The following is a 14,716-nucleotide window of genomic DNA, read 5'->3' on the forward strand; positions in this document are numbered from 1 at the left end:
TTAGACAACGGAGTAATATGTGAGGCCACCATCGCTTGCACAGCGCTGATATCTTTGTTTAAGGTCCAAACGACCCACAGACCCCGCCATCAGGGCGGTAACACTCCAGCTCAAATTTGGGCTCACATCATCAATGGCTAATGACATTATCCCTTCGGACGTCAATACGCCCAGCGGTGTGTGACTGGATGGATCAATTAGATACACCCTCAGAACCTCGGAAAAAAACCTACGCGACCTCGGACTTGGTAGCACGCTTCTAGCTAAGCCGTCCGACTGTTACGCCGGCAAAAGTGACGTGCGGGTTGCTCGTGTCCCTCTAAACGGGAGCTCGCGACAGACTTTATTTAACTTCTGCGCAATGAATGCATGCCGGTCCGTCTGTCTTGCAGATACGGCCGCTCTGTGGCCACCCGTCTCGACTGCATCCTCGCTGATTCGTCACGCTCTAGAATCCGGCCCCAGTTTGCTTCTTTTTTCTCTGCCTTCGACACGTCCTGATGTCACGTAACCTCGGTTGCAACATTCATCCAGGGCTTTCTCGCCATGGTGCCCGCTTCCTCCGTCCGTTGTGGCGGAGTTTCAGTCGCTGAAGGTATCGCAACGCTAAAAAATAAAGATAGCGATTACACGCGGGGCTCTAAAAGAAACTGGACGCCACCGGAAGTCAGATAAAAACTCCGAGCCAAGTTTTTACGCCTATGCTTCTGCATATTGGGACGTGAGATTCTGGTGTACGCGTTCGTCTGCCCTGTCCTTGCCCACTCGCCATCACGGCTGACCTTTCGCGGGACTGCAGCCTTCACCGCTGCGCACGGGTGTAGTGCATGGCAGCTTCCACATCAGGAACGTAAGTCGGTCTCCTTTACTAACGTGCTCTCTTCGGTCCTCTCCTGTCCAAGTTCGAGGTTTAAAGATTTTTGAGGAGTAATCATACATAAAATATGAATCAATATACTTACGACGTGTAAAGGACCACAAGTATAGAACTGTAGGGAGGAGCTCTTAACGCATCTTGGATTTTTAAATAATACAACAAACCATGGTTACTAACGCAGAATCTTTACACACAGAGTGGATAAAAACGGCTACGGCAACGTTCGAATATAAGAAGATTATGCACAAGTCTATAAACTTCTATTGTAAGAGTGGCGGAAAATTTGTTCAACATAGTTTTAGTTTGGTCACGTGTAAGTTTGTACTTACTCGTTGGGAGCAGCAAAAGTTTCATTATTCGTTTATATTGTACAACGAGTCATCTAAACAATGACACATTCGCGTAGTGCCCAAATATATCTATAAAAATTAACTTTTGCTAAAGGTACACATAAGTTAGGTCAGGAAGTTTATTAATTATGTGTTTCTTTTAGTTCGTGGGCAGAGTAAACCCCATCGGGAAAGGAAGTTTGATTGCAGGAGGAACGGAGATTTATGGTGATACGGCCATTTCTTTTTTCATATAATTAGTGCGGGGCCGTTGTATTTGTGTTTGCACAATTTGCAGCCTATGCTGTCGGCATAAACGTATCACCAAACGCTCACTGTAACAAATGCAAGCGTTTTGCACATGCAGTTTTGCACATGCACAAGAGTGGTCAAGTCTTTGTTTCGAAGCGTGAATCGGGAAGCGGCGATTGTAAAACGCGTGCTCTTTTTGTGTGACGCTTGTTTGCGGTCGGAGAAATTTTTCCGGAAAAACTCGGTGTTTTCGACGCCAGTCTCACACGAAAATATCCCAGAGGCTTTAGGATTGAGCGCAGTACATACGTAAGCATGCATTGGGTAGATATATCAACAGATAACGGGGCTGTCATCAACTGCATGCATAGCCTCAGCTATCCTAGCACACCTCGTTTTAATCAGCTGTAATATAGCATAAACCCACTCTGAATTTTTCTCACATTGCTCGTATACATCGCCGCCCTCGCATGCATCAGCGAGTGCCGCTTATCCATTGGCGCGTTTGGTAGCGTCCGCAGTCTGCAGTAGTGGGGCCGGTCGTCGTCGATCCATCCGAGCCAGGACTACGGGAGTTCCTAGAGCGAAACTTCAACGGGTTTATTTACCAAGACACGAGTAGCATCCACGAAAGTATAAGTGTTCTTAAAAGGTTCTGCCTCTACACTGGTAGTTCCGTCAATTGGGATAAGTGCATTGGTTTCTGGCACGGAAGCTGGTTGTGGAAGCCACGTACATTCGCAGGTATCAGCTGGGTAGACACGCCAGTGAAATACTTAGGTGTCCCCCTAGAAAACTATCGTGACAGCGACCCTTTCTGGCGCAGGCAAACCACCGAAATCCGTGATAAAGCGGATAAGTGGGGGGGTAAGCAGTTGTCCGTGTTCGCGCGAGCGACTGTGTGTAATCTATTCTTTGTGTCAAAACTTTGGTACGTGATGCAGGTTCTGCATTGCTCTCGTGCCAATGTTCAAAGATTGCACAGGGTGTTTGCTGTCTTTATTTGGTGCTCCACTTGGGAGCGCACAAGCCGAACCAACCTGTTTAGACGAGTGCGCTGTGGGGGCCTTTCCCTGGCGCACCTTTTTCTACGCCAGGTAGTGAACCGCTTTCTTTTTTTACGTGATGTGCAAAACCCTTTTTTGCGCACCGTGTGTCAAGTGCGCCTAGGTAGAGTTTTACCCGAATTTGTTGTTACTTCTTGTGTTCGTGACGGTGGCATTCATGGCTATCTACGTGAGGTGGTACTTTCGGCAAGATTTTTATTCTCGCGGTTTTCTTTCGAATATCTGGCTACCGTGCACAGAAAAAAGCTGTATAGAGACCTTCTGGACACCACTTTGCCGACTCCTTTGTACCGATCCCTATACAGTGCAGGGCCAGGACAAGATGTGTGTCAGCGTGTGAAAAAAATGACTGTCCCGCCTTATGTAAAGTCTTTTTTCTTTAAATTACACGTGGGAGTATTACCCGTTAAAACTTGGATGATTGAAAAAGGTTTGTTTGTTCCCTGGGGGCCTGACTGCTTGGTTTGTAAAAAGCCAGAAACAGTAGAGCACGCATTAACCCTTACAAAAATGGGTTCTGAATTTCTGTTGACGTTTCATTGAGTTCTCATTGATTCAACGGAAAATCAACAGAAACTCAATGTTCATTGAGTTTACACATTGAGAACACAACGGAATTTTCGTTGTGGTCCGCACAATGATTTTTCTATTGTGGAGTTCTTGTTGACTTTTTGTTGTATTTTCAGTGACTCATGGTGATTATTTGTGAAACTCAATGTTCATTGAGTTTACACATTGAGAACACAACGGAATTTTCGTTGTGGTCCGCACAATGATTTTTCTATTGTGGAGTTCTTGTTGACTTTTTGTTGTATTTTCAGTGACTCATGGTGATTATTTGTGAAACTCAATGTTCATTGAGTTTACTCATTGAGAACACAACGGAATTTTCGTTGTGGTCCGCACAATGATTTTTCTATTGTGGAGTTCTTGTTGACTTTTTGTTGTATTTTCAGTGACTCATGGTGATTATTTGTGGGCAAGTCATCAGCAACTGATGCCAAATACTATCTGCATGCTTCTTCGACATGGACAGCCACGTGCACTAAAACTTTAATACCCACTGTCCTGGATGTATGAGCCTAATTAGGCAGCATCTTAGCATATTTTTGTGCAGTGTGAGTGTATTAAATAAGTTGCATTTTTGAAGGAAGTTGCATTTTGTACAGGTAGCCAGCTTTCACAATGCAACTCTCAGCGCTTTCTTGTACATATGGCAACATATCCATACGACATGCATGATATCATAACGATTTCGAGATGTCTTCAATATCACAAAGATTTCAACGAAAATCACATAACTTTTACGGCATGTTGTCGACACCTTATGAATTCAACGACATTTCGTTGTCCTCAACATCATGAAGGTCCAATATCGCAAAGATTTCAACGACTTGTCGAATAAGTATAACGACATGTCTTTAATGATAAGGACTTCTACTAGATGTCGATATACTGCAAGATTATAAAGGTCTGATATCGTAAAGAGTCAAACAACATGTCGAAGATCAACAACATGTTCATGATATAAAGATTTCAACGATGAGTCCTAGACGTTCTGCAACATGTCTTCAAGGTATTCTTACAACATGTCACATATCGCACAAATCAGCGCGTCATGTCTGATGCTTTGTGTAACATCTCGCAGACAATATATGTTCTGCCTTGTCAGCATTGGAAGCATACAAAGTACAAGATACAGCACAAGGTAAAGTACAGTACAAACTCTGATAACTTGCACTTTCAGTGTGATCGAACAAAATTCAAATTCTTGTTTATACTGTTGTTTTATCAATGTTTCTAGAGTGCATATTTCAATTTCAGCCATTCAGTTAACCCATAAAATTCACTTGTCCATACTACAAAATATCCGCTGCTTCACCATTAGCTAAAAATTTGTCTCCAGATATCATTAAACAGCAGCGTCTATATCTGGTATAGACGCTAGACGAAAACGTTTGCGTTCTGATTTTTCCCTTCTAGACGGACGATAGCATAACGACAACGATGTCAAGATATGCTTTGACTCATACCACGGCAAGCACAATCGTTTGTTGCTGAAGCCTCGGTTGCTCTTCGTCAACAACAAACTGAATCGGCCGGACAGTTTTTTTCGATTGCGTGTTTCCATTTCTGCGCAGGCCGGCGGGGGCGGCCCATGTTACATCTTTTTCGCTCGTCGCTGCCGCCCACAGTACCTGTTTGCTGCACTTATTACGTCGCCGCCACCACATGCTTCGGTCTCTTTAATATTGCCTTGCATTATCCCCAACTTGTTACAAACTCAGAGGTTTTCGCTGCTGTATGCGCCTGACATGCCAGGAGTGACATCGCTTGTAGTTTTAGCGCGATGTTTCTTGTCTGCAAGATCGGTGCGTGACAAACAAGCGTTACCAACGCCACAACGGCCACAATTCCAATGGCGCATGCCATTTCCTTGGCATGCGCCGTTGGCTTGCGAAGAAAAGATCGCGGGTGACCTGCGATAGCTTTGCTTGAGTCAAATAAGGGAGCTCCGGCTCAATCGCTCGGAGTACTAACAATGTGACCTCGTCTGCAAGATCGGTGCGTGAGAAACAAGCGTTAGAACTGCCAGAATTCCAAAAATGCAGCATTGACGCCCCCCACAAGAGAGGAACGGCTCAACTAACTCCGTTCCAGCTCAATAAAACGTTTTCACCACCACCACTAGACACAAACGACAATTTTCATTGCCGGCTTACGTAGTTATACAATCATTTTAGACATTAGCTGAAGTCCCGCGTGTATGGCCGAGTGGTTACGTCTTCGATTACTGATTTGAGGGTCCGTAGTTCGAATCCTCGTCGGATGTCTTTTTTTTTTTCTTTATGAAGGTTTTATTACCTCTTCTTTTTTAAAACCATAGTAAGCGCCTGTTCCTTGCTTTCAATCACACCGACGTTTGCCACCCTCTTCCTAAACCCAAAGTAGTTCGTTTTCTCGCACCTCCTCTGTAGAGAAACCCGCCGTGAAAACAAAACCAAAACTAACTTTAAAACCTTTACAATTTAAGTATATATGTCAGTTAGTTTACTGTTATTCGCTTTTGCGTTTAAAAACCTCAAATTCAAGTTATAAACACTTTTAATACTTTAAAAGCAGGAAGTTAATTACCAATAACACAATTTTCGTCAAACACAGAAATGCTGCTATTGCAGTCTGGCAACTATCACTCCCTTTTTGTGTGTTTGTTTATGGAGTTGGTTTTGTGCGGAGTGGTAGCTGGGGCGCTTTGTTCAGTTTTATCTATTTCAAGCTTAAATCATAGTTATAAAAGCTTTATAGGGTGACGATCATCGCCTCAACGATCATCGCGCGTCAAAGGTGGATGACATTGCGTCCGAACAAAGTGTCGGTGTCCTTGAAGGGCAAGACGAGCGTGAAGAAGGATTTTAGGCGGGAAACGTCGTTTCTGCTGGGGTGAGTACGCATTTTTTTGTTTTTCTGTTCTTGTTCGGAACGAGTTCTGGTGCTTATGGGTCAGTTATTCGGTAGACCCCCATCTCATTTGCTCTCAGAGCCTATGCGATATAGCATACTTGTTTGGCGCCTTGGATTTACCAGTCTACCGTTTCCGCAGCCGTCAGCATCAATTTACGCTGAAGCTAGACCTTTGTTGCGATGCTCGCGCTGTAGAACGCGGCAGCTAATTATTTGACATCACGCAAGGCTCTTAAACACCGGGGCGTTTGTTTGTTATGTGTCTCTCAAACAGTGCCTTTGCGGCGACTGTTAATTCCGTGCAGTGCGCTTCGCAGCTATTACGCTCGCGAGACCGGCTGCCGCCGTCGCGACCCGTCTCGTGGTCTTCGGGCCGCGATATGCGTCGTGGTATGCGTGCCGTACTCGTGAAGCTCACATTCACATACGTGGAAATTGAAGGTGAAATGCGCGCGCGTGGTCTCGCAGGGGCGCCTGCCCACTCAACTCTATTTATATTGGAGAATCGAACTTGCAAAGGCAAGCTAGGCATTGAAATGGAGGAGCCTCAACTAGTACACACCAGTTCCGATTGAAAGCTAGCGATGCATATGGGCTGCTAGCAAGCGTTCCATGCAAATTAGCATAGCAGTGAGCTTTGCATATATCAGGCATACCCCACTCACAGAACCTGCGTGCCTAATAAATACATTACTCTGACCTAAATTTCAGTTTGGGTGTTGCGGGAATGTTCTTATTAGGGCCTTGGAGGTTACTCATTAACGATTAATAATCTGCTTAATGTAAGCATTCGTGGTTTGTGTGTGCTTTTCTTGTATTTCATCAAGTGCCACCACACTCACAGATTATGCACTTTCAGGTGCTGCTGCTGGCTGTCCGGGTTGGCTGGCTGGCTTTCAGTCCAGTTTCAAAGGCTTTGCCAGGGCCCTCCGTGGCCAACTGACACTGCACCTGCTGTACCCAAGTACTGCCTGGCCTTTCCTTGGTGCTGGGTACGCTTTGCCGCCAGGAATAGTCAATCCTTCATCCATCATCTGGCCGCTTGGACCACCCGTTCAGAAGCCAGCGCATTTGCTCAACGCATCGGTCCAGGCACCGCTGCCACATCAGTGCACCCACTGATTATGTACTTTCAGGTTAGTTATTTCATGTTGGAACCTGTCATAATGTATACTCTAATACACTGTCATAATGCAGTGCTCTAGCCCCTGGTTATTTGAAAGTTTCATGAAGCAGTGTTGTGCATTTTGAGTGTGTCATTGCTTAGCAGGGATATTGAAGCGAATCTGGGGCCAATGGCTAAAGTGCAAGAATAGAAATTGAACTGACTTTGAAGCAAGTATCCGTATGTAATCAAGCCAAGCAAACATTTAGGATTTTCGATATGGTTTTGAATTTGCAATACAGACTGGTGTGGAGCTACTTTCCATTTTAAGTAAGCTTACAATATTATCTACTTCAGATCATACTGTTATTAATCACACTGTACCGAAAAGTACATACCGCAGTCTGTAGATTTTGTCGGCACTTTTTTCGCAGTCTCTCATGACAGGCACTATTCTCAGTGATTGGAGGATAGCCGAGGTAGCACCAGTCTTTAAATCAGGGACGGTACTTCACCATTAAATTTTCCTAACAAGCACCATACGCAGGGAACATTTCATCCACTCTCAAGTTGCTAATTATTTATAATATCACATTTGAATATCAGCACGGTTTTCACAAGGGTTACGAGAATTTTTCGCGTACCCAAGCTGCAGCATAAGTGTCTGATTGATTTTCGATGGCTTCCCGTCGATGAAACGGACCAAACATACCTCCAAAGAACAGAAACGTGCGATAAGGATTGAGCATGAGGGTGATTAAACAGCGCTTCCAAAAGCAGCGTACCACCGGGCTCATTCTGGCAAATTTGCCAGGCTCTAAGTCTGCGATTTAGCGCAACGACCCATTTACGGTGACACTCAAGCGACGCAGGAAATTTGTGCAGCCAATAGACTCCGCACATGCAGACACTTGTTTTGTCATGGTGCACTTCGCACGGTTCTTGCATGAGCACTTTGTGCTTACGCTGATTGTTGGTGCAGCCAGTAACGACGTAATCACGCCTGCCCGGACAAGTAGCTTCTGAACATCGCCAAGTAAAAGGCAATGATGGCAATTTTCCCAGAATTCCGAAAATAAACATCAATTGAGGATAAAAAGGTCAGGCGTCCTGCTGGCAGGACGAAACGTGGCCTCACAGGCAATGCCTGTCAGGACAAAGTGGTGTGGACTGGCCCGCCACCTTAGTGGGTTAGGAACAGAATTGATGGGCGAACGGGACACCTCTTGGAAGAATTAAACGTTCTCCTTAGGCACTGCTAAACTTGTTGCTGCTGAAATGCCAAATAAATGACACCGATTTTCGATGCCGTTCGGTGCGTCTGATATTCACGCATGGCACGGAGCAACAGCGTGGGACTCAGCGTCGTCTGCTCGCCCCGCAGTCCGAAAGAATTGGTGGCGCCCAGTGCAGGATGGAAATTGTTGTCTATCATGTCTGCTATAAAATATGCCCATGTGGTTGAGATTTCGGCGCATGTAAAGATGCGCAGGTTGTCAAAATTAATACGGAGCCCTCTACTATGGCTCACCTCACAGTCTGTGTAGCGTTGGTGCATTAAACCCGAGAATCAATCAATTATAATTTATGCTTCATCTACATTGAAAAGAAAACACTTGAAAATCTTTGTCCCCCAGGTAGAATCTCTGTCACCGCCACTGTATGTAATTTTATTGCACTCTTACCTCGCAGTCGTTTCCACCCAGATCCTGTGCATAATCGCTCAGCATTGGAAGCTCAGGCGGAGGATGGTCATGCGCTCAACATACCAGAACACTGTCACTAGAGCACCTCTCAAACTCTCGTACTCCTCAAGAAGTGCGCAGCATGCCTGGGGGGGCACAGTAAAAACAGTGCCTCTTATCACACGCCACCACCACATGAAATATCGTTGCAGCTTTAAGTGCATAAATTTTCCTTATTCGAGCCACAGTCATTTGAAGCAATGAAAAAAAAATAAGGCAATCAGCGCGCGGAGATGACACAGACAGTGCAAAATTACCTTATCTGAGCCGCTGTCCGCACCTGTCCAATTGTCACGCTGTGCTAGCATTCATCGTGCAGCCTGCTTCGTGTCTGTGGTTGTAGGAGGCGTGAACAGCGCAGTGCGGAATTTCGAACCAAAAACAATGCTGGGTATCCCTTACGACAAGGCATTCGCAAACCCACAATCCTGCAGAAAGAACACCAGCCACACAAAAAGTTCCTGCTAGCACCACGCCGCAAACCACATTTCGCGTATGACCCTCGTGCACTGCTAGCCAATGAAAAAATGAAGGAGCAAATTGGCCTAGTTGTAACTAGGGTTCACTCTTTTCAATTTAAATAATTTAAAAAATCAATAACAGTCTGCTCATTTTATTTTGCTGAATTGGGTGCTAAAAAAAGGTCAGTTTTTTATGGATAGTTGCATGAGTCAGGGCAAGGCATCGTACTGCCTACTTTGTGTGCATTACAGCCATCTGACTATTTTAGCCACATAACCTTTCATCCAGATTGACCTAACAGCACCCAAATGGTTTTTTTGGCCTTTCTACCACAAAGCAATACACCCACGGTGTACTGCAGTGGGCACTTGGCAAACACTTTAATGAATTCTTGAAACGCTTGTTTAAACAAGCCGAAAGCATGTTGAGGTATGCATGTTCACCCATAAAAACTAAAAATATACATTTAAATTAAATCTATTCGAAAAGAAGTTTTAGTGGATCAATGCCAAAATCTGTAAATGAATTACCGTAATATTCTGAGAAATTGTTCATGGGTACTCAAACTCTTCATTGTCTCGATCCTGGAGTTCATGTTGGTTCAGCTGTTTCGGTTTTATTTTCTGCTCGCAGGTTGACATTGGGGGCGGTGTGCTAATTGAGAAGGGGTACCTGGATCAGCTGGTGCATGCGTGTGCGAGTGGCCCTGGCAAATTTGCCAGGGCTCTTTTGCGCCATGTCTTCACTCCGGAGGAGCTCAAGGGGAAAACTCTCTTTGGAGGGAAAGGCAAAGCCCAGGGCGACACTCCTACAAAGCCAGGGTTGGACCCCGTGCGGGTGAAGGCTGTGGTCGGTGAGTGCACATGATTTGCATTTAGAGTGCCAAGAACAAAGCTGTCATCTTTGTCAACTTGTAGCTAATCACCCGTTTTTCTTCATGTGCACAGTGAGATCAGTGCATCCCTTTTATGCTTTTTGGGAAAGTGTCTATTTTTGCACACTTTTATTACTAATTCTGAGAACTTGCTGAACACGTTTTCATTTTTTATAGTAAATCATAAATTCATTCTATCTCTTGCAGGCTACACGGGCCAGAAGTTTCCAGGTGTGAGCGCCGGTTACATAAAAAATAACCTATCATCGCTTTTGAATCGGGAAATAAAGTAAAAAGTGCACGCTGAACACCTTGTTTTTCTTTTTGCATGTCTGCATGAGGCAGAATTTTTAGTCACATGACATGCACTACTGCCACACCATAAACTCGTGTATTGGTGGTGCGATAAAATGTAGATTCTTGTTCAACCTACAATGATCGCAAAAACCTTTGAAAGAAATCGCAGCAGAAACACATTGAGCATTCGTGTAAAACTCAACAACATATCAACAGAAACGCATGGGGCACTCGTAAAAATCTCGACAAAATATCAACAGAAACGCATGCGGCACTCGTAAAAATCTCAACAAAATATCAACAGAAACACATTGGGCACTCATAAAAACCTCGACAAAATATCAATACGAAATTCAGTGGAGACTCAACGGAAAGGCAACAGAAACTCAATGGGAATTCGACGTAAGAAATTCAACGGAAAATCAATGAAACCACGGTGGCCACTTTTCCTGAAAAACTCAACAAATCCTCAACACAATCTCAACAGAAATTCTTTGGATACTCAACAATGTTTGTTGAGTGAATTCAACAAAATTTCTTATGAAACTCAACAATCATTTTTGTAAGAGTTCATAGACTGTTGGGACGGGGTGTTCCTGTGGGACGTTTTGCAGAGAACACTAAAAAAGGATTTCCCGTTGGATAGCCATGGAATCAGGTTCTTGGCCGTTGAAAACTACGGCGGCGTCCCGTATGATCTTTTGATGTTGCTGGCCCTGCATAGTATATGGAAAGCTCGAATGGCAGTTCGTCATAATGATGTAGATGTGAAACCGAGCAGAGAGTTGTTCTGCCAGAGTGTGCGGGAGATCTTACTAGTGTATAAAGCCCAACCATCTCCACCTGACTGGTTAAATGTGTTGGAAAGTGTGGCATGGCTTCGGCCTTTTTAACAAGCGCGCACTAGCAAGTGACGTGCTGATGTCTTTTCGCGCTTTGTAATTCTTTTTTTTTGTTCTTATTGTGTATACCGAAGACAGGCAATAAAGAGAAAAAAAAAAGTTCGCTGGCTCAGTGGTCTCGCGCGTTCCGCCCATCCGGTCAACGTTACCGGTTCGATTCGCGGCGGGGGCAGCTTTTTTTTTTTAGCTTTTTTTTAGCATTTTTATGGTTTGCAAATCCATGGTTTTCATTTGTCTGCATCCGAGGATGCAGACAAAGAATCCAGGTCGGAGCTGTCGCGGCTTGACGTGACGAGTCGGCGTGTTTACTTCCGTGGTGAAGCACGTATGTGGAGGAGCAGACGCCGCAGTAAAGTCGCAACGTACCGCATCGCCGCATGGTAGACACGCGTGGCAGAGCGTCCGCGCAACCATAGCCTCCTATATAACCTACTAAAGGAGGCTATGGCGCAACACTGTGACGTCACTGCTTGAATCGGCGCCCAGAAACCGAAACCGAATCCTGTTCACATGAATCGTGCGATAATAAATTTTTCACTCAGAATATGTGCGTGTGAGAGCATGTATCATGCTTTCTAACGAATTATAAAACGTTTGCAACAAAGAATGCACAAGCAACAAATTTGGTGGCACAACACCTTTAAGTTGTAACCGGGTTTAGTAGCCAAGTGCTGACAGCGTGGTCATTTTTGCCCCTTTGCTTGGAAAGCCTTTTTTGTGTGCACATAAGAACTCACTTGAACTGTCCGAAAAAAGGATATAAAAGAGTGAGCAGCTAGAAGAGGGGGCGCCCTTTTGTTTATTTTGCCCGAAAGCTACTGCCAAGAATGGCGGACCCGCACCCCGCGCATGCGCATATGGCTACTGGAGAAAGGTCGACCAAATAATTAGTTGCACGACTTGTATTAAACCACTAATAAGTAACACGAAATGGCCCATGGGAACACATGAAAAAAACATTTATTAGTTTACATTTTACAACTTTTTCAACAATTTTTACAAACATTTTACAACTCAAAACGGAGACCCGGCCTTTGCATCTTACATGGATTTCCCAGCTTGCCATCCGCCGCCTTTCGCATCTCTTCCAAAGTGGACCGTGTTAGCACGCACAAGAAGCCATGGCAACCGGCTTCGCGAACTCGGCGTCTGTAGCGGGAAATCGGCGTCTGTGCTTCCCACTTCAGGAGCTAACGCACGGGAACGGCGAGTGGAAGACACGCGAGACATCACGGCACGAACGCTGGCAAGAGTGTTCTCGAAGGAACAAATGGCTCCGGAACTTATGGTCTCGGAATGTATGTTGCCGGAACAAATGGTCCCAACCCTGAAGTAGGAACAAATGGTCCCGGAAATTATAGTCCTGGAACTTATGGTCTCGGAACAAATGTTACCAGGCGGTTTCCAGACGGTTTATCGAACTCCCTGTTTCGAAAGCCGTTTTATCAAAAAAATGCCCATTTTATCGAACACCGTTTTATCGAATGCCGTTTTATCGAACCACCTACGTGCAGTTCTATCGAAAGTGGGGCTTTGCGGCTACTGTATGTTAGACTTTATTTCTTTCACTGGTCTGGAACAAAGTAATAGGTGTAAAAACATTTGTGCTAATGTTTCATACCTTTGCTTTTCCAACCAGGCGGGCGTTACCATATTTCTCTGTCGGATACCTTGCTGCTCCGTCCCGACAAATTTCATCCTGTCCTTCATATCTCCCTGCCGTATGTGTCGGGGCAATCGAGATGCTCCGGCCATTCTGCACATCCGACGTACAATTATGCTGCTGGAGATTACGTTGCTTTTTATAACTACTTATGTAACACTGACTGGTCTCTCCTCGTCAAACTTCCCTCTGTTGATGACTAAGTCGAAGTCGAGAAACTTTCTGCAATTATTCAGCAAGGAATGCAAATGTTTACACCAAGAGCGTCCGGAAAGAAATCTAAATTTCCGAACTGGTTTTCTGCGGAACTGCGAAAGGCTTTAAAATGTAAAGCCCGTGCTCACAAAAAAATTCACGGGCTACAATCCGAAGCTTGGGAAAAGGAGTTTAAGTATTTCAGAGCCCTGTGTAAAGAGCTGTATGATCGCGATCGGTCAGACTACATAGCCAAGGTAGAATTCAGCGCTACGCGCGAGCAGAAAAGTTTCTGGCAGTATGTTCGCTCTCGATCTGCTGGCAAGGTTGCCGAAATCCTTAACCTTCTAGACGACAATGGAAACCCGATTGGAGACTTTGCTAATGCCTTTGCGGATCATTTCAGCTCAGTATTTCTAACGGGTGAAGTTAACATTTTGTCCAACTCTTCCTCTGCGTTGTCTAATTTCTGCGTTCCCAGAATAAGTGAGGGCGGCGTTCGGAAAGCCCTGAAGCTCCTCAAACCGTCATTTTCCTGTGGCCCCGACGGCATTCCTCCCGCAATATTAAAAACCTATGTGGAGCTTCTGATTCCCATACTAACCGCTATGTTTAGTAATTCAATTCAACCTGCTACTTTTCCAGCAGCTTGAAAGTTAGCACGCTTGGTCCCTGTCTTCAAAACTGGTGCCAAAGATAGTGCTAGAAACTATCGGCCTTTTTCGCTTCTGTGTGCGGCGTCTAAGCTTTTTTAGACTGTGTTGCACGATGTTTTAACTTCCAGTGTTAAGGGCATACTAATTTCCGAACAGCACGGGTTTATGTCCGGACGTTCCACAACCACTAACCTCGTTTCTTTCATGCAGCGAGCGTCCGAAACGGTTTATCATAGGAGGCAGCTCGATACTGTGTACTTTGACCTGAGCAAGGCTTTTGATGTGGTCAGTCACCCATTGTTAATTTCTAAACTGTCACTCCTGAACATAGATAATTCGATTCTTGACCTCCTAATTAGTTACTTGCGTGGGCGGATCTGCTACGTAAATGTTAACGGCCAGCAATCCTATCGTTACTGCGTTTCAAGTGGTGTGCCACAGAGGTCTGTTCTAGGCCCTCTTTTGTTTTCTTTATTTGTCAATGATGTTTCAGCTGCTATAAGGCATTCTTCTTTTTTACTTTATGCTGATGACGTCAAGATTTTTTAGGGAAGTTTTGTCTCTTAGCGACTGCGGGCATTTGCAAAGAGACGTGGATGCATTTACACTCTGGTGTAAAGAGAACGAACTGATAGCGAACGCCGCGAAAACCAAAGTGTTGTCATGCACGCGTAAAACAGACTGCCTGCTTTATCACTACTCAGTTCACGATGTTACTTTGCCTCGAATCTCGACGACAACTGACCTTGGCGTGCTCTTTGACAACCAGCTGACTTTTACACCACACGTTCGATTCATCAAACAGCGAGCTCTCCGCCGCTTGGGCATGG

At 44.9% G+C, this 14,716-nt stretch overlaps 2 protein-coding genes across 2 annotated transcripts in view; both read left to right on the forward strand.

Moving 5' to 3' along the window:
• Window positions 1–696: 696 nt before the first annotated feature.
• The window catches only part of LOC144148276 (papilin-like), a 226,226-nt gene continuing 212,206 nt past the window's right edge, over window positions 697–14,716 (forward strand). The window contains exon 1 of the mRNA XM_077679835.1: window positions 697–850. Within this exon, the coding sequence (XP_077535961.1) occupies window positions 828–850 (23 nt within the window). The 5' untranslated portion in view covers window positions 697–827. The remainder of the gene's footprint in view (window positions 851–14,716) is intronic.
• Window positions 5,398–10,481, forward strand: LOC144150259 (uncharacterized). Its single transcript, XM_077682118.1, has 4 exons — window positions 5,398–5,966; window positions 6,847–7,123; window positions 9,933–10,152; window positions 10,381–10,481. The coding sequence occupies exons 1-4, from the start codon at window positions 5,875–5,877 to the stop codon at window positions 10,464–10,466; spliced, it is 675 nt and encodes a 224-aa protein (XP_077538244.1). The 5' UTR covers window positions 5,398–5,874; the 3' UTR covers window positions 10,467–10,481.

This window comes from Haemaphysalis longicornis, unplaced genomic scaffold (genome assembly GCF_048455015.1).
Source record: "Haemaphysalis longicornis isolate Haplotype H1 unplaced genomic scaffold, Haemaphysalis longicornis Haplotype H1 scaffold_8, whole genome shotgun sequence".
In the NCBI taxonomy this organism is placed as follows: domain Eukaryota; kingdom Metazoa; phylum Arthropoda; class Arachnida; order Ixodida; family Ixodidae; genus Haemaphysalis; species Haemaphysalis longicornis.